The sequence below is a fragment of the Zophobas morio genome, unplaced genomic scaffold (assembly GCF_036711695.1).
Source record: "Zophobas morio isolate AGI-343-1 ecotype UQ-CSIRO unplaced genomic scaffold, CSIRO_AGI_Zmor_V1 ptg000058l, whole genome shotgun sequence".
In the NCBI taxonomy this organism is placed as follows: domain Eukaryota; kingdom Metazoa; phylum Arthropoda; class Insecta; order Coleoptera; family Tenebrionidae; genus Zophobas; species Zophobas morio.
Genome location: NW_026972163.1, coordinates 3,262,056 through 3,282,424, shown reverse-complemented (window position 1 = coordinate 3,282,424; position 20,369 = coordinate 3,262,056). Strand labels below are relative to the sequence as shown.

Below are 20,369 nucleotides of genomic sequence, written 5' to 3'. Positions count from 1 at the left end.
ATGTCATCATTTGACCAGGCACGTAACCAAGGGGGGGCCTGGGGGGACACAGGCCACCCCAACAAAACCCTGTGCCACCCCTGGTGCACCCTTAAATTAATTTTAAATTTTAAAAGTAAGCAAATTCGAAATTTCAGATCAACAGTAAATTTTAGATGTGAATAATCTTATGTTCTTATCTTATAATATAACTCTCTGAGTAAAGCGATACTGCTGTGAACAGTTTTGGTTTTGTCGATAACTTTTTTAAGCAATTAGCCGATACAGCAGATATGCCTTTTACACACTATGCAGTTTGACACGCAGGCTTTTGATATTTTGTGGTGTTAGTTTTCCGGAGTCTTTTGTCCCGTGTCGTTCAACTGTGTCTGTTAAAAATGTCAGAAAAAAAACGAACGCTTTCAGATTATTTCACCGCATTTAAAAAACTGAAACCTGGTGAACAGACTGCTAGTGATAGTGCAGAAACTATTTGTGAAACTGCAAGTAGTGATCCAGGACCTAGTAAAATAGACGAAACTTTAGAAGAAAGTGATGAGAGTTTTGAAAATCTGCAGTCAACGGATAGTGAATCACTTTCAGAAGCTGATTCTGAAACGGAAGATTGCGAAGCAAAATTTGAGAGCTGGATAAAATTTCGACAAAATCCGGAATTAAAACTCTCGAGTAGATCACATGTGCCAGGGCCTTTAGATTTGTCGCAGACGAAAGTGGATGAACCAAAACAACCTGTTTTACAGTTCTACCCAAAAACAAAATTTTTAAATAAGTTTCGTCAGTTTAATAAAGCCTGGTACAATACCTTTCCGTGGGTAGAATATAGTGTCAGTGCCGATAGTGTATATTGTTTTGCGTGCAGACATTTCTCACCTCATGCATCAGATCAAAATTCAAATGTGGCATTTATCTGTGTAGGTTTTAAAAACTGGAAAAAAGCAATGGACCAAACAAGTGGGTTGAAACTGCATAATTCAAGTTCTGACCACAAAAGCTGCATGATCAAGTGGAGTTCTTTTAAACAAATTAAAGCATCTGGAGAAGGATCAGTTGCGGGACAGTTAAGTGAAGCTCATTTGAATTTAGTGAAAGAGAACAGACTGTATGTAAGTATCGTTGTGGATGTTATACTTTATACAGCAATGCAATGTATTGCCCAAAGAGGATCCAAAGAAAATTCAGCGAGTAGTAACCGAGGAAATTTTCTGGAACTGTTATCATTGTTTGCAAAGTATAATGATGTCGTAAAAAAGAAGTTGAATGAAGAGGGTCACAAAAATTCAAAATATACTAGCCCGAAAATCCAGAACGAAATTTTATTTATTATTTCACGAATGACGTTGGAAAAAATTTCTACGGAAATTAACAAAGCGTCATGTTTTGCCGTAATATGTGACGAAACAAAGGATATTAGCAAAACCGAGCGGGTGTCGGTTGTACTTCGATATTATTTGGATGGTACCGTTTACGAAAGATTTATTGGATTCCACGCGGCCCAAGACTTGAATGCAAATTCCTTATTTTCTTATATTAAAAATTTGTTGCAATGGTGTTCTGTAGACATCAAGAGGTGTGTTGCCCAAACCTATGATGGTGCCAACGTAATGAGTGGTCGTGTGGGTGGTGTGCAAAAATTATTTACTGATGAGGTCGAACAAGCCATCTACGTGCACTGCTACAGTCATAGATTAAATCTGGTAGTAGTTGATATCTGTCGCAATTTGACTACGGCAAATTTGTTTTTTGGTTTGATAGAAAATTTGTATGTATTTGTGTCTGGTTCTGCAATACATGCACAATTTATTAATATACAGAAAGAACTCCGTCCAAACAAAAAACCGATTGAACTCAAAAAAATATGTTACACGAGGTGGACGGCTCAAGTTTTCGCTTGCTTATCTTTAAAAAAGGTGTTTTCTGAACTGTTGATTTTGTTAAATAAATTAAGTGTCAGTAAAAGTGCTCGGTCAGCAGAAGCTCTTGGACTTCTACATCAGCTGGACTATACTTTCATATTTAATTTATGCATGTATAGTCAATTGTTGTCTATTTTCAAAAATGCCAGCGATTATCTACAAAAAGTCACATCAAATCTTTCAGAAGCAAACATTTTAATAACTTCTATTTACGACACAATAATGAAGATGAGAACTGATGACAAAAATGAAACCTTTATGGAAATATTTTCTGAAACAGAGAAAATATGTGCTGACAACAACATACCAATAGAAGCAACAGCAAGAAGAAGAAAAATGCCAAAGAAATATATGTCATACTTGGTCACTGAAGAACTAAATAATTTGGAACGCAGTGAAATATTTAATAGAGAAGACTATTTACACAAAATATTTTATCCCGTTCTGGACTTAATTACAAATGAATTACAGAATCGTTTCGAAAAGAATTCACCAATTGTCAACGCATGCGACGCCTTACATCCCGAGAATCCCTCATTTTTAAACTACGACAAATTATTACCCATGGCACAACATTACCACAGTGAACTCGAAATTTTACAAGCGAAACTTAAAATAATTCCAAATACAATTAAACAATATCAAATAAAAACAAAAGTGAATATTAAAAATATTATGGATTTTATAGACATGCTACAAAAGTACGATCTTGTGTTTCCCGAGATATTAAAATTAGGTGTCATTGGTGTAACAATTCCAGTTTCTAGTGCAGCATGTGAAAGGACTTTTTCGTGTTTGCGGCGTCTTAAAACTTATTTGCGAAATAAAATGTCGGATGAAAGACTTGTTCACCTGGCAATTATCAACATTGAACGAGAAACAGCTAAATCGTTGGACACCTCAAAAATTGTCGATGAATTTGATGCAGCTCATAAAAACCGTCGCATAATTCTACATTAACAACCCATCTCATTCCTGGTAAGATTTTATTAATTTTATCTTGACTACTAGCGAAGTTTTTTTTAACTACTTTTTGAATTGTTGGCATATCATAATGAATACTATATGTATTTCTAGTACATATACATACCTATATACAAAAAGCAAACATATCCGTACAGTAAAGTCACTAACGCATTAACGTGAAAATCTTGATTATTCTACCTCTCAATATTAAAAGTAAATACCTGTCAATTTCAACTATTTGCACCCCATTAAATTTATATACTGGTTGTGATCCAAGTAAAATGTTGATTTATACTAATGAAGACTTTTTTTAAAGGCCCCCTTATTTGAAATTTGTGCCCGGGCTGGGCCCCTCCAAAATAAAAGGCTGGTTACGTGCCTGCATTTGACATAATGTAATCTTTCGACCTTGACAGGTCGCCGCTTCATGGTTTTGAAGAAATTCATAGTTTAGCCAGAGAACATAGAGAAGCGTCATAGTTTAAATTAAATGTCGGTTGAGGACTCCGCAATTTATGCTGGCAGCAGTGTTTGGTTTTAACTAGGAATAAAATTAACTAGAACAAATGTCACCATATTTTTAACGACGCGTTTTACTTTCGACAAATTGACACTAGATTTACCAGAATATTACAAGCTGCTTAGTTTCCTTCATTTTCATTCAACTCATGAATTACAATTATAGTGAAACAAGGTTTTTATTGGCATCGACTATTTAAATTTGGCGCTTGCCTTTGGCGGTTGAGGACTGCAATGTCAATAAGGGTGGTTTTGCAAAATCAGCCTGTATGTCGCATCTATATTAATCTATGGTTTAGCTGCTGTATGTTTGCGGATGTGGCGTGCAGTAATTGTTTCATTTTCTATCATTTATTTTTAGTTTTATAAAATTCAATAAACGTAAATATGTATGGATAACATTTTGAAGACATTTAAATGGTTGTTCATTAGGTCCCAATTCTTCCATATAATTTGCAATTTATCGGATAAAGGAATGAACATTAATTTTATAATTTAAACAAATGTATTTTTCCTTTAAATTAACGTGAGCTCAAAAACATTTGACAAGTTATTTGTGTTGTTGCCTCCTTAGATCATATAATAAATAGATACCACCACGCCGTGTTCTTTCCCTAGAAGAGCCTGTGACGACATCCTCCTGTCACATATCTCTCTTGTGCATGGAGGGATTACAACGAAGCTATCCTTGCCTGATCACTATTTGAATTTTGCGCGCCTAAATTTGAGGAAGTATGTCTGAACTAACTTCGTACGAAAGATGTTGACAGCTTGATTTTATAAATAATTCACAGTAGATAACGAAAGGAATAGTAAATTATTGGGCAGCAATTGTGATCCTTTATGATTACATCACTTAAAATAGGATCTTTGGTCTAAATTCTAAAATTGTTTTTCGTACAAGAACACGAAAGAGAGGTTAGAAGAAATCTGTCAAAAGCGATTTGTTGCGCTGGTGCCGTAAAAGGATGGAAGTGAAATAGACATATACAGATGAAATACATATAACAAAGATGAAGATGTGGTGATGACACAAGGATAGCATACTACTCCGCTTGACGTAGAAAACGACAACAGATAGCTTCATGTCTAGTCACAGCTTTCAGTTTGAGTATTGGTATCTATTTATTATATGATCTAAGGTTGCCTCATGTTATTTTTTTATGGCATGATATGTTTTTTGAATGTAAAATTAAAGTAGTTACAGAATTTAACTAAAACAATGCCCAGTTGAGGTACGTAATCCGTTACATTTTTACTGAAAAATTACAAGTCATTTAAACATTTAAGACAATGTATCACATAATTTCTTTTCGTTAATTGATTCATTATCAATATAAAATTTTGCTTAGAATGAGTGGGGAAATACGGTAAAATCATGTATTAAACAACGACAAAAAATTTAACGACCATTTCTAAATTTTAATTAAAAAAAATATTACGGACCATTTCAACGTCTAGTTGGACATGTTTTACCGTCCGCTCGCTTATATCTCCTGAGCAAACCCGCTTGGAATTCGAAACACAGGCAACCTGACGTAATTTTTTTATGAGGCGTTACTCTTAAAGTGCAGAAAAAAACAAGACCTAGAAAAAGTTTAAATAAAAAAGTTTAAAAAAGTATATACAATCTTAAATTTTCCAGTGTTATAACTCCACTTTGATTACAAATATAAGTATACTACTTATGGGCCATTCTCAGTTCGTAGAAAAAAAATGTGATTTGTCCTTCCTTACCGAATTTTTTAAATGAATGATTACATTGCATGCTTGAATTTATAAATAACATGTATTCTTCAAAATCCATACTTAATTTCATGTCAAAATTTAATAATCACTGAGATATTAATTCTAAAAACTCAATTTGTTATTTGACATGGCATGTGATATTGAAATTAGTTTAACTGAATTAATGTTTTCTGTCTCAGATTGCACAGATTTTTTTTTGATTTGGGATTCACAATATTCTTTGTTATATAAAAGAAAGATTGACACACAATTTTGTTAAGCTTCATTATCACTATTTTAAGTCGTGTGAATTTTGTGATATATTTTGCTCAAGAATTGCAATGATAGTGGAATTTCATTGCTGCTTAGTGAGATTTTGCAAATGAACATTTGAAACTCTGTGCCATGATTGTAGAAAATATGAAATTTATTATAATATGGTGGGTATGTCTATGACTTCAAATTGAAGATACGAGTATCTGTAAAACAACAAGTCTGATAAATACACGTCCGTCCCACATAGTGTGTCAGAACCATGGCCACCATAACAACCGTAATAATGAATATTTTTCTATGGAATTGTTTTAGCCGTTAGATGATGTATATTGAAAGCAGTGTGCTACATTATAGTCGCACAATTTAAAAAATAAATGTCAGGACCATGGAGGGTGTCAGAATTGTAGCATTTTCAAAGCCACTATGTAACTCTGTTTATGATTTGAATTTAATAATAATTTCCGGCACCATTCATACCCACAAGTTAAAATCGACAAGTTCTAATAGGATTTTTCTTCGAGAAGTGAAAAGTTTGCAATACTCTTTCAATATATCATGCGAGCACTATACAGAAACATCGCTTGAATTCATGATATAGGACAACAGCCCTCTAAAATGCAAAAAGAGTAAAATGTTTATTTTCATTCTAGTTATTAAAATTACTTTTGTTAACATGTTTACAAATACGTTATGATAATCATGGGCATTCTGTCAAACCGTGGATGAATTTTTTGGTAATAATTTTTGTTTGCCCTTTCTGTGACATTCGAGCTCAACCATTATTTTTTTTATTTAGATTTCTTGTTCTTTAATTTATGTATATTTGTTTATTTATTTATATGTGAAATTATCTGTAAATACGACTGTAATGTCAAATAATATTTGTATTTAGAATTATATTCACTCCGGTACATATTAAGTATCCTGTAAATGGGCCACGTCTCTTGGATAATGATAAACATTTAAACATTAATACAAACTGTGTTTTAGGCTCACCTTCTCATAATAAACTCATACGCACTAAAAAAAACATCAAATTTGAAATTAACTTTTCCGGATCGCCAAATGCAAATGACCCTTATACATATTTAGATAAATTAAATTTATTTTTTGATAAAGATAATTTTTAATCCAATTATATTCAAACGGGTATTTCATAATTTCGGGCGTAATATAACCTCAATGTTAACATCAGATATTAAAATTTGAGCATTTGAACGCGTGATAGTATAGCGGTTACACAAATAGCATAATTTCAAATCACGTCTTTCGGACGTTTAATTGAAGGTTTCATCGAAATGCCGTTAATTTTTGGTGTACATTTTAAAGAATGTCTACAATAAACCTTAAAATTAGTCAATGACAGCTGGCAAAGCGAAATCGTACAGCTTAACCTCACTTTTTCGTATATTTAAATTAACGCTGTTCAACAATTAAGTCAATAGATAATAAGAGTATGCACAATAAAGAACCTGAGTTCTGTCACGACCTCTTTCAAAAAACAAAACGCCACTTTTTGATTTTTTCAACTGAACACCCACCATGTTGCATATAGATACCTGGTAACCCATAATAAGCTAAAGAAAAGAAATATGGTTGAAGTGGTACGTCTTTAAGTGGAATTATTTGACTTCTTCAGAACATATTGAAGACAAGTTTTACCTAAGTTATGAATACATTCTTATTTCTCTAAAAAATAAAAAATATTGAACGCTATAGGAAACAGTTGACAGTATTCCAAAATGGTGTATATGATGTTAATATATATTTGAACACTCACAAATTTGGAACGAAAGGCCCTAGGTTAAAACTAATACAGCTAATCTATGCTTTATGGTTCAAGAATCAATAAGAATTATAATAGCGGTCTAATGCAAATTTACTGGATAACATAAATTAAGAAAAACCTGTAAAAACCTAAATAGGTAAATATTTTCATGATTATTAACAATTACTGAGAATACTAGAAATGTATGTAAAAAATCAAAAAATCTATAATGAGATAACAGTGTACCGTTCATGATTTGACCAAAAAATAAAACTTTTACTTCCCTTGTGTAAGCTAAGGAAGTATTGTAATCGAGCCCATCGAGCACCTGGCTACTTTCATATTTCCTCGGTCTTTTATGACCCCAAGAGTAGGAAAATATAGGTCTTCCGTCTGTCTGTCCACCGTCCATGTCGATTTTTGTCAAAGAAATAATCTCCGAAACTACCGGACCAATTGTCATCATACAGAGAGCGGATTGTATGAAATTTGCATATCCGTTATTTTTTGCATATAAGTCTTGATATTTAACATGTGAACGAATCATGCTAATTAAGAATGAATACAGCTATAAAAAAATTGCATATTTGCATATATTTGCCTTCTGCTGTATATTTCACAGAACGGGTGCATATTTTGCATTTTTATCAATTTTTGTGTTAATTAAAAAAAAAAATTATTGTCATTCTATCGGCATTTATCTAGAAAGACGAAATTTTATGAATCATAATGCAAATATTGTCCTGAACTTCAAATAACTAGAAAAGGTTTGGGCTTTATGGTAGTTTGGAGACACCACTGGGTGTTAAGCCATGCTTCCAGGTAAATTCGCGCCCTAATTACTTTTGGAAATACGGTTCATTCCCAATATTTTTGTTCGTTAGTTAAGTGTATTGATGGTACGTTTAGTGGTGATTGAAGGGACGTTGTACTATTATTTTTCATCGTGAGTTTGTATTAAAAGCATTTAAAGGGATACAGGCATATCAATATGTCGAAGATAACTCAAATTAATTTATGGATTAAACCTTTTCCTGAACTTATTCTTCAAGAACGAACTGTGATTTGTCGTGCCTGCTCTAAACCGGTAAGTATTTTTAAATCTGTGGACGTAGCACGCAGTTTTTCTATTTGCAAATACAATTACTTTAGAATCACCGGAAAAACTTTTTGTTAGAATATTTCGAAAAATATCTAAAAATAAATTGTTACCAAAATAGTAATTAAATAGTGGATTACTATTATTTTTTAATTTGATCTGTTTCTATTCATTTTTTAGTATAAGAATATTATCGTTAAAAACGTGATTTATGTGTTAGTGACATGTATTTTTTGTAATAAAACGTAAGCTCGGGACACCTGTTTTTGAATTTTATAAATAAATTTAGTTCGCTTATTAACCTTTTTTTAATTTTTGGAGCATATGCAACTGCATATCTCTGCATATATTAAGAAAGTTACTGCATATTTGCATAAATTTGGTGCATATCATATAATCATATTTCTCAAAATTTTGCTGCATATTTTCCGCTCTCTATACATCAAGTTCTATACTTGTATTATGAATAACATGCAGATGGTTAAAACGCTAAGCCAACTTTGTCTTGTCCACACCAACAATGAGATGACGTGCAAAATTCTGGATATCTAGGGTGAAAACTCAACGCGGGTTAATACATAAAAAGTGCAAGAGTATCTTATTTTATATTATTGTCGTCATTGATGGCAGGGATCATTAGCCAAATTTTAATTAGTATTTTAGCATCTACCTGATATTCATAACACATACAGAAAATTTTACAACAATCGGGCCACTATTTTAAAAAATTAGGGGCAATTCTGAATCAAACCTGTTAAATTTAAAGGGTATTAAATTGCTAATTTTCATAGTAAAGAGTTAAATTCATAAATCTGATTGGCTATTTATTTTTTAACATTCTTTAAATTTTAACATGTTCGATGCAGAATTGGCTCTATAATCTGTTTAATATAAACTGACAGGAACAAACAAACAGACAAACGGTAACAGGAGTCCACTTTTTCGTACTCTAGTGGTCATGAAACGTTGAGAAAACATGAAAGTGGCAAGTCGGCCAATGGACTCGATTACTATTGACGTTGTATTGTCACTGTACGGCTAAAACGCGTTCTCCAACTGCAAAGAATCTTAATTAGTGTAGTATTTTGAGAATTGAGAATGCATTGCTATTACTCATCCACATACAATTTACTCATTTCATTTAAATTTTTTAATTTCATCTCGCTTATCATATCATAGCATACTCTGTACATATTTTTTCTACTCAAAAAAAAGCGTTTCGTAGACATTTTACTCGTGACTCGTGATAAATTTAATTTACCTGTTCTCAGTTATTAAAAATTAAACAAAAGGGTACATAATTTTTGAGACGCAGGGTAGGTTTATGAATATTAAAACTAAATTAGAATAATAATATTTTAAGCACATTCGTAGATTTTCTTCTACGCCACTGCTTAGATTGAGTTTGATTTGCGAAGATGTAACTATTGCTTTTTTTGTCTGCAAAACATGCCAACTTCCTCCGGAGTTGCACCGGTTCAAACTAGACTTCGTTTCGCAAGTCAGGGTAGATTGTGGCGGGAGAAGGCGCTCGCGAGCTCGCGTCACTGTAGTCTGCAATTGCAAGGATGCACTCATTATTAGACGTGTTCAGGTGTAGTGTCGTCAAGTTATTGCATATAATTATGAAAACGCCAATGAGTACGGTAAGTAGAAAATGAGGCGATTGTACCGCATAGTTTTAATATAATATGATTTTTTTCGTCAGACAGACAAGACCTACCAAACCTATTTTATTCATTGTTCTATTAAAAAATGTGGTACAATAATCAGGTATTTGATTGTTTCAATTTTTGTTATCAGCCGCAAACGACCAAAATTAATTGATAACAGAACAACTAAAAAAAACTGTTAATCTGTACTAATGGATGTTAATACTTTAAATGTTTTAACTGATATACAGGCTGAGTCGCAAAATACGCGGTCGTCGATATTTCCTTAACAATTAGAGACTGAAGAAAAAGTTAAAGACCAAAGTTATAACTAAGGTTCTTTGAGTATAATAAAATAAAATTATCTTCAACTATACAGAGTGTTCTACATACGACAAGTAACATACAACTTACCTTTTAGTCGTAGGTTATATGGCCATGGTTTATTTTTACAATTTTGATGTGGTGTTACCATGTTATTTCTGTTTTATTACAATTTTTAGCAATGCAAAGTGGTTCATAAAAGAAATCGTATTCGGATTATTTCTAAAATCTGTTACAATATTTTATGGAGAGGTACGTGCTTTGTCGTGATGTCAATTAAATTAAATTTTACTACACAGAGTGCTATCAAAATAAATTTAAAATATTACAATTTTAAAATATCGATATTTCATATATTTATTACTGCATCTTACTCTACTTTATGTTCTTTTTCTTTCTATATGTTGGTGTGTCTCTGAAAAGAATAAAAAATTGCAGAAAATATTTACCCCAGTTATAGAAAATATTCAACAAAAAAGAAAAAAAATAAAAACTAAGTAAAAAAAAATGTTAATATGTATCTTGTTAATATGCTTGGAAAACTTTTTATTTTGTAATTGTTGGAAGGTAACCTTGAACAAAAAATAAAAACGCGAAGGTATCCTTGAACAAAAAATAAAAACGTGGAAGAGGAAAAACGTTTATTACATATAAATTAATAAATTTCTAATTAAAATATATTTACTTATCTCCTCAAAAAAATTGATGACGTTAGTTCAAAATTTTGCCGAATAAATTCTAACTAAAATGTGCAGAATGTGATGAGTTTTCACTTGTGATTTATTATTCAATCCATATTTTTTTAATTTCTTATACAGGATGGCCCAAAAAATGTATAAATGCGTGGATTTATTTTATTGATTTAATCGGGAACGGCAAAACCGAATGTTTTGGAATCTTGGAGACATTTTGAAGTTATTGTAAGCATGGTAACTTTTTAATCAAAATGTATATGTTTATCAACCCCAAAAAATTGTTGACGTTATCGCAAAATTTTGCCATATAGATCCTATCTAAAATGTACAAATATGATCAGTCTACACTTAATCATTGCATTCATATTTTTTAGTTTTAGATGTGCATAAAACAAGTGGCTCAAAAAAATTAATGAGTGTGTCAGTTTATTTTATTGATTAAATCAGGAACGGTTCACTCCATATTCCCAGTAATTTTTGGGAATAGTTTAGTATTGCACTGCACCAATCCAAGTTGATATACGTGTCCTTGCAAAAATCTTGATAACGCCATCACAAAATTGTTTAAGAAGAAAAATCTCAACTCGAAAATACTGGATATGTTTCCTTGTACTTTACGCTAGGTGCCAGGGAAGTTCTGTCAAAACAACTTTCAACCACTTTTTTTAATAAACACTCGGTATATTAAAACTCAAATTAATGTATTCCACAACAAAGTACGAACCTCTGTTTTATTTTTCCACAATTTATGTAACTTTGGTCAGTAAATTTTAATCTTATAATTTATGAGATATCGAGGATCGTACGCGCAGTAACTTACCCTGTATAAACATACCATTTAAGTAATGATGAATATTATATGTATGAGTTCGAAAAAAAAAAGGTCGGTACAGTTAAGATCTCGAATTGTCAACCGTGAAGTGTTGAACTAATTTTAAAAATTAATGGTAGTAATGTCAGATTATCAACAACGACAATTTTTTAAATTGACAAACCGGTTTTCAGAATGATTGAGATACAAGCTGTCTGTACAGGAAATTTCAATAAACCAATTTAAATTTTTACTAGTACAAAGGTTTAATGTTGATATTTCTAAATGTAGTTTTTGCTTCCCAAGCATAATCTTAGGAAGTATTGTAATCGGGGCCGTCGGGCGTTTCTGTGAGAGAGACCCCTAGAGTACAAAATCATAGGTCTCCTGTTTTTGTCTGTCACTCTGCTTGTCCGCCATCTGTGTCGAATTTGGTACAGATAATAATCTTCGAAACTATCGGACCGATTGTTGACAAATTTATATATGTATTATGAGTATCACAAAGATCGTAAAACGCTAACCGAACTTTGTGTAATCATTAGAGAGCGGATTTTATGAAATTTCCATATCCGTAATTTTTTGCATATAAGTCTTGATATTTAATATGTGAGCAAATCATGCTAATTAAAAATGAATACAGCTATCAACAAAAATTGCATATTTGCATATATTTGCCTTCTGCTGCATATTTCACGTAACGGGTGCATATTTTGCAAAATGATTGTCATTCTATCGGCATTTATCTAGAAAGACGAAATTTCATGAATCATATTGCAAATATTGTCCTGAGCTTCAAATAACTGAGAAAGGTTTGGGTTTTATGGTAGTTTGGAGGAACCACTGGGTGTTAAGCCATGCTTCCAGGTCAAATCGGGTCCTAATTACTTTTGGAAATACCGTTTATTCCCAATATTTTTGTTCGTTACTTAAGTGTATTAATGGTATGTTTTATGGTGGTCGAAGGGACGTTATCCTATTATTTTTCATCGGGCGTTTGCATTTAAGCATTTAAAGCGATAGAGGTGTGTCAACATATAGATAAGTAACTCAAATTAATTTATGGATTAAACCTTTTCCTGAACTTGTTCTTCAAGAAGGAACTATGTTTTGTCGCGCCTGCTCTAATCCGGTAAGCATTCTTACATCTGTGGACGCAGTACGCAGTTTTTCTATTTACAAATACATACTTTAGAATCACCGGAAAAACGTTTTAGAATATTTCTAAAAATATATAAAAATAAATTGTTACCAAAATAGTAATTAAATAGTCGATTACTACCATTTTTTAATTCGTTCTGTTTACCTGTATTTATTTTTTAGTATAAGAATATTATCTTAAAAAATGTGAGTGTTTTTGCAATTTGTAAATAAATTTAGTTCGGTTATTACGTTTTTTTTAATTTTTGGAGCATATGCAACTGCATATCTCTGCATATATTAAGAAAGTTACTGCATATTTGCATACATTTGATGCATATCATATGATCATATTTCCCAAAATTTTGCTGCATATTTTCCGCTCTCTGATGATTAGTCTAATCATCCTTACCGGTAATGTGATGACGTCACTTCAAAATTGTACCTACTAAATAGATTTTAAATAGAATAAAATAACATACGCCTACAAGTGTAGTTTGTGAATCCACGAGATATCTAGATTTTTGGAAAAAGAGCAAAATTTTATAACAATGTTTTAGAATTTAATTTTGAATCTGCAAAACCGAATGCTTCGAAATCTTGTAGACGTTTTAAAAGTTATCTCGAGCATGGTAAATTATTAAACAAAATATATTTATTTATCTCCTCCAAAATTTGATGACGTTACCTCAAATTTTTGCCGAGTAAATGCTATCTAAAATGTGAAGAATATGGTGGGTCTGTACTTGTGACTTAACATTACATTCATATTTTTTGGAATTGCTTATACAGATGACTCAAACAAATTATTGTTTATTTATTGGTTAAATCAGGGAAGGCTCATTCCATTTTTCCAAAAATTTGGGAATACAATGCTGTTATTATTAGTGTTAGACTGCACTTATCCAAACTCATATATAAACCGGACAACATAGAGAAGTGGCATAGTTTAAATGAAATGACGGTTGAGGCACTGGGGACTCCTCAATTTATGTTGGTAGCAGTGTTTGTAACTAGGAGTAAAATTAACTAGAATAAATGTCATATTATTTTTAACGACACGTTTTATTTTACAAATTGACACTAGATTTATCAGAATATTACAAGCTGCTTACTGTTTCCTTCACTTTCATTCAGATCACACGAATTACAATTATAGTGAAACAAGGTTTATACTGGTATCGAGTATTTAAATTTGGCGCTTGCTTTTGGGGGTTGGGGACTTCAATGTAAATAAGGGTGGTTTTGCAGCCTCTATGTCGCATCTATATTCATCTATGTATAAACCTTCGCAAAAATGTTGATGGCGTCATCACAAAATTATGTGAGGGAAAAACTTATTTGAAACATACGCGTAGCACGCTTCTCTATATTTAGTTTAACATTACATAAATTTATTTTATGAATATGTCATTCCAAAAAATTGATGCAGTGGTAAATCACAATCAAAGGCGTATCATATTTTGCACATTTTCGATAGGATTTATTTATTTCGATTAAAACTTTACCATGTTTCCAGTAACTTTAAAACGTCTGGAACATTTTAAAACATTCGGTTTTGCAGATTCAAAATTAAATTGCAAAATGTTACAAACGTTAATTTTTTTCCCCCCAAAAATCCATATATCTAGGGTAAAAACTCAACACGGACTCATAAACCACACGTGTGGGACTACGTTATTTTATACAATTTAAAACCCATTTAGTATGTACAATTTTGAGGTGATGTGATCACATTGTTGATGGATATGATTAGACAAAGTTTGGGTAGCATTTTATCACCTACATGATATTTATATAGTTTCAGAGATTATCTGCCTAACAAAAATTGACACAGACAGACGAAAACAGAAAACCTATATTTTGTACTTTAGGGGTCATGACTCATTGAGAAAATATAAATGTAGCTAGTTTTCCAATGGATTCGATAACAATATTTTTTATGGAAATGGAGATGAATAGAAAAATTTTGTTAATGTTCGTTTCACCAAATGGTTAAACAACGTGATTAACAATTACATCTGTCTGCCGACGTTATTTCCTGTTGTCACTGTTGTCAAAATTGACAAGGGTGACAGTGACATTTATTTTAAATTAAAAATTACTACTGATTACATATTAATATAAGTCTCATATCCAAAGTCCCTTGAGGGCTTAAAAATGACATAGCACCGGTCATTTGGATCAAAATTTCCCAGAATTGCCAATCTAAACAGTATTATATTGATCGCGCTGTATTTTAATAATCATTTTTTGAAATTCTTTAAAACTGAACGTCGATAAATGTCGGATTAATATTCTAAAACTGTTTTTAGTTCTCCACTAATGTGAAGTGTAATAATATGTATGTTTGTATATTTTAGGAATCTGTTTCATGCAGTAAGCTCTATAAGTCGTCCAAAGGAAATATCTACGTAGGAAAACGAAAATTAAGTCCCAAATCTTCACTACTGTTTTCAGGAGGTGAGTTGATGTTACATAGAAAGTACAATAACAATTTGTGTTTTTTTTAGATCCCAAAACATTGTCTAGGATGAAAGATCAATTACAATCGTCGTTTATAAAAATTGCTAATAGTATTCAACTGGTATGAAATACAGTTTACAAAGAACAAATGTAAATAATCTGGCTATCGTTTTAGAACAAAATAAAACTTTCGAAGACTAGTAAGTATGAGATTTCTGACACCGATGAGGAGCCGTATGAAGACTCTGGTGATAGTTATCAACCAACCACTTCCTGTTCAAGTAGGGGATCCAGTCACATTTCATCACCAACATTTCAAGTTGATGATATTCGCAGTAATGTTAGACGTCAGCTTTTTCCTACATCAGGTAAAATAGTATATATATATATGTATTATCCAGGTGTCCCAGATAAAATTCTGTGATCTTATATCTTCAAAACAGATAGAGATATTGAAATTTTGTATACACCATTGTTTTTGGCTTGAAGGAGGAAACTTAATTTAGCACAATGTAAAAATGACGCATATGTTGCTATCCAACGTTTTTTTTATTACAGGATGAAACATTAAACTCGGGGTTTTCAATATCTCATTTACTATTACAAATAGAACAAAGTTAACGACCAAAGTTGTACAGTTATGTTATTTTTAACTATACTAAGGGTTCTGTTTTTAAAGCGTAACTCACACGTTAGTTTTTTTTTTTAATAAAACATCCTATATATTTTTACATATTTTGATTCTTAGGCTATACACTCACAAATATACACAGTGTTTAAAAAAATTAAACTTTATAATTTTAACATGTCAATATTTCAGTTCATCAGACGAACAGCCTGTATTTTATGATCGTATCTTATTCAATTTTTGTCCTCATTTTTTTAATATGTTAATGTCTATATCAAAAAAGTAAAAAACGCAGTAACTATCATCTTCAATTATAAAGAAAAAAAATAAGACGCAGGTATGAAAAAAGGGGTAGGTATTTTATTTGAGAAAACTGAAATATCGATATTTGAGAGTTCTAACAATTAAAATATTTTGATAAACGCTATGAATACGAAAATTGAATGCCATTTATACCATAACAAAGCGCGTACCTTTCTTTAGGTGCTACACAAAGTATTGCAACACAGATTTTGAAAAAAACTTTACTCTGATTTTTTTGGGAACCCTTCCATTGCTAAAAAATACATTACAGTTAAAAATAATTTGAGAGTATAGTCCTCAAAGAATCGTACAAATTTGGTCCTGATCTTTCTTCTCAATTGCTAATATTTAATGAAACATCGAGGAACGCGGACTTAGTGACTCACCCTGTATATTTTTAACATATTTTAATAAATCCTTACATTACAATTTTATCTGAGATACTCTGAAATGTAGATAAAGAAGCTTCAAAAAAACTTGCTATATTTGTTAATAGGTTTATCCCTTCTAAGAACACCGTCTTCTGAAGAAAGCGAGTCTACCGACGCTGGCATACTTTCCAGAATGACTAGAATCACACCTTCCCCTACATGCTCGATGATGATACCAAACTGCCCCCTAGAAGAAAATACACCTACCCGTAGTAATATGCCTTCACAGTTAGCAATAGTAACATTTAAGGGCCAAAATGTTGAAGTTATTATTAACCATACGTTACATCGAGGACAATATTCCTGCCACCTTAATTGCGTCAAAGAAACGCTTACTGGTTTTCTTTACGAAAATAAAACTAATAGCAACGATCATGTGTGCAGTGAGTATACATAAAGTCCTATATAGGTAATGATTGCTACAATACATTATATGCTTTACAGGTTATTTTAAATCAGAAGGTGCATACTCTAACGTTGGAACAATAGTCCGAGATAAAGATGAGCGGAAGGCGGAGTTCCATGTCAATAAATGTTTCCTCAGTCCTGATACTTTGTTTGGAATGGAATCTTTTTTTCCTCACATGAAAACTAATCTGACTCCTCTTCTGGTTCAACAACATATAAATCAAGAAGTAGGACCAAAATCTTGTAGAATACCAACTGATAAAAAGAGTAAATACCATTTTTGTATGTACTGTGATCAAATGCGAACATCTATAGCAAGACACTTTGTAAAATGTCATGCTGAAGAAGAAGAAGTTAAGACAATTATTTTGCTTGAAAAACAAAGTAAGGCACGCCACGAGGCTTTGACTGCTTTGAGGAGAAAGTCTGACAGTGTACATAACGCAAGATCTGATCCTCATAACAGAATTTCTATTCGTGCTTCAAAGATGGTGCCAGTCGCTAAATTTGTAAATTGCTGTAATTGTGGTGGACTTTTTGCACCAAATAACGATTCTCGGCACAACAGAATTTGTACTGAACGTCCAGCTAATCGCCAAAGAGTATTGCCACTGGCAAGATTTAATACTGAGAATCAACAAGAAGATTCTGATGAAACAACACTTAACGTAAACAATCTTGTGAAGAGATTACTTGCGTCCATGGAAAATGACGAAGTTGGAGACGTTGTTAGAACTGATTCCACTTTATTACTTTATGCCAAAAACAAGGCTTTGCAGCACATGAGTGAAGAAAGACAAAATGCAAACACTCGTCAACAACTTCGAAGAGGTGCAAAACTTTTGATACAAGCACGCCTTCTAGATAGTGAAATCAGCGAATTTTCTGATTGCCTGGATCCCACTAAATACGATACGATAATTGAGACTGTCTACTTACTGAGCGGTTTAAAGATAAAAACTTATGAGCTTACCACTCCTACGGTTATTCCACATTTCAGAATTTTATTAGAAAATTGTGGTACATTTTTAAAAAGTGAACTTTTGAAAAAAGGATTAACAATGCAGGATCCACAAGTTCAACGAACTGATGCCTTTCTCGCCGTCCATAACAACGACTTTAAAATGAAAGTTTCAAAAACTGCCAGAATAAATACGGTTAGAAATATAATAGAAAAAAATAAACAATTACCGTTGCCATGTGATGTAGCGGCGTTAACAGATTACATTAAGGCTCAAGCGTCTTACAGTTGCAATAAATTAAAACAATCTGGATTTAACTACGCCCACTGGTGCAAATTAGGAAAGTCTGTTATGCTTCATGTTTTAATTTTTAATAGGCGACGTGTTGGAGAAATAAGTAACATACGTTTAGCAGACTACCAAAAAAAATCTAAGTTAGAGAAAAAACAGTGTGCAGGATTAAATAACTTAGAGCAACTGCTTGCAAATCATTTTACCCGGATGCTAATCATGGCTAAAAGAAGCAGACCTCTTCCTGTTCTGTTGGATGATGAACAAATACAGTAAGTTTAACAAAAAATTAAATCACTCTCATCTATTGTGTACTGTATTTTTTAGATATATCGATTTATTTTTGTCACTCAGAAAGCAAGCAGGAGTAAAAGAAGAGAACCCATACTTATTTGGAGCGCCATTAAAATCTCAGCATCTGAGTTGTTCAGTAGCTCTCAATGAATTTTCTATTAATTGTGGTGCCAAACATCCAATTAGATTACGTTCAACTGCATTGAGGAAACAAATCGCAACAGTGGCACAGATTTTAATTCTCAATGATAATGAGGTTCAGCAACTGTCTGATTTTATGGGCCACAACATTGAAGTGCATCGAAGACATTATAGGCAAAATGAAGAAGTAACACAAATTACGAAATTAGCCAAGTTTTCTATGTTACAAAGTGGCAGAGACTTAAACAAATTTAAAGGAAAAACTTTAGATGAATTAGAAGTTATGTTACCAGCAGTGAGTGAAATAAACGATGTAGGTGATGAGGTTGATGAAGAATTGTTTGATGACCTGAATGGCCAACATATTGATACTGATCTAGCTAAGCATCACCATGAAAATGTGCAACCTGAAGCTGAAATACGCCCACATTTAGATGATGATGAGTCTAATGTATCACATGATCCTGAAATTTTATTGGAAACCGGAGAAACTGAAGAAGCTGTATCCGACATGGTTGATATGTTGAAAACATCCATAGAAACACAAGTAACGTCTTTAAATACAGAGAAAGCAACAACAAGTGGAAATCGGCAAACAAAAATACGCCGAAAGAAGAATTGCTCTACTCCAGGTAAGATCAACCTACTTACTTATTATTTCAATATTTTAAATTACATTTGTTATACCCTACATTAGATTCAGCAAATATGTATGTACATGATTTTGGTAGATAATTTTTTTAAGTTTGCACTTTGACCCTGGTAACATTGTTTCTCAACTCTACCAAATTTGTTTGTGTTAAGACTTATACTTCTTGTTTTCGTACCACTGTTAAAGCGAAATTATTTTGTCTTTCTTGTGTTTTAGATAAAAGCCCTCAAAGCAGATTTCCAACCACACAAGAAATTTTAGTAACTCTAAATAATAGTCCTAGGAGGAGGAAACGAACTAGTAAAGCACGTTGGACTGTTCAAGAGAAGGAATTCGTTTATCAACATTTTAGAACGTACCTTCAATATAATGATGGTGTTTTTCCAAAAATGGCATTCTGTCAACAATTTGCCCAAACATATCCTAACCAAATAGGACACCGACCTGGGAATATTTTGTATGCATACATAAGAAATGTAAAATTAACTTTGCAGACACCCCCACTGATATAGTATATTTCTAAAATAATAATGTACAATAATTGGCCTAAAACAATAAAGAGTATAACAAAACTAACTATACTTTGATAACCCAAACCTCCCGCCTTAAAATGATATTGAACAAAATTTGAAATTTGGCCTTGGCTGTGATCGTCTGCAAAAGTGAGACCCTACATTGTGTTTTGAAAAATGGCGGGAGGCGTTCGTTCATACAAATTGACGCACTGCGGAGCGGGAAGAGTGACGGATTTAAAAAACTTATATATGGAAAAAAAAACTATGAGAAATAAACTCAATAAGGACTCAAGGGGCCTTGACATTGGGCCCCAGAAGGACCTAAAGAATTTATTCCTTAGAGAAAAAAAAACTTTATTTTCATTGAAACCTGAGAACATAACAAAA

The 20,369-nt window shown here is 32.3% G+C and overlaps 2 protein-coding genes across 2 annotated transcripts; both read left to right on the top strand.

The window, feature by feature from the left end:
• The first annotated feature begins 377 nt into the window (after positions 1 to 377).
• On the top strand, positions 378 to 2,873 carry LOC135143197 (zinc finger MYM-type protein 1-like). The gene has a single exon (XM_064075075.1). It carries the CDS (start codon positions 378 to 380, stop codon positions 2,871 to 2,873), a length of 2,496 nt encoding a protein of 831 aa, XP_063931145.1.
• Positions 2,874 to 9,821: 6,948 nt separating this feature from the next.
• Positions 9,822 to 20,043, top strand: LOC135143145 (uncharacterized). The gene is made up of 8 exons (XM_064075012.1): positions 9,822 to 9,915; positions 15,255 to 15,354; positions 15,405 to 15,478; positions 15,533 to 15,725; positions 16,785 to 17,102; positions 17,164 to 18,652; positions 18,708 to 19,447; positions 19,684 to 20,043. Exons 1-8 carry the CDS (start codon positions 9,838 to 9,840, stop codon positions 19,977 to 19,979), a joined length of 3,288 nt encoding a protein of 1,095 aa, XP_063931082.1. The 5' UTR covers positions 9,822 to 9,837; the 3' UTR covers positions 19,980 to 20,043.
• The last annotated feature ends 326 nt before the right edge of the window (positions 20,044 to 20,369 follow it).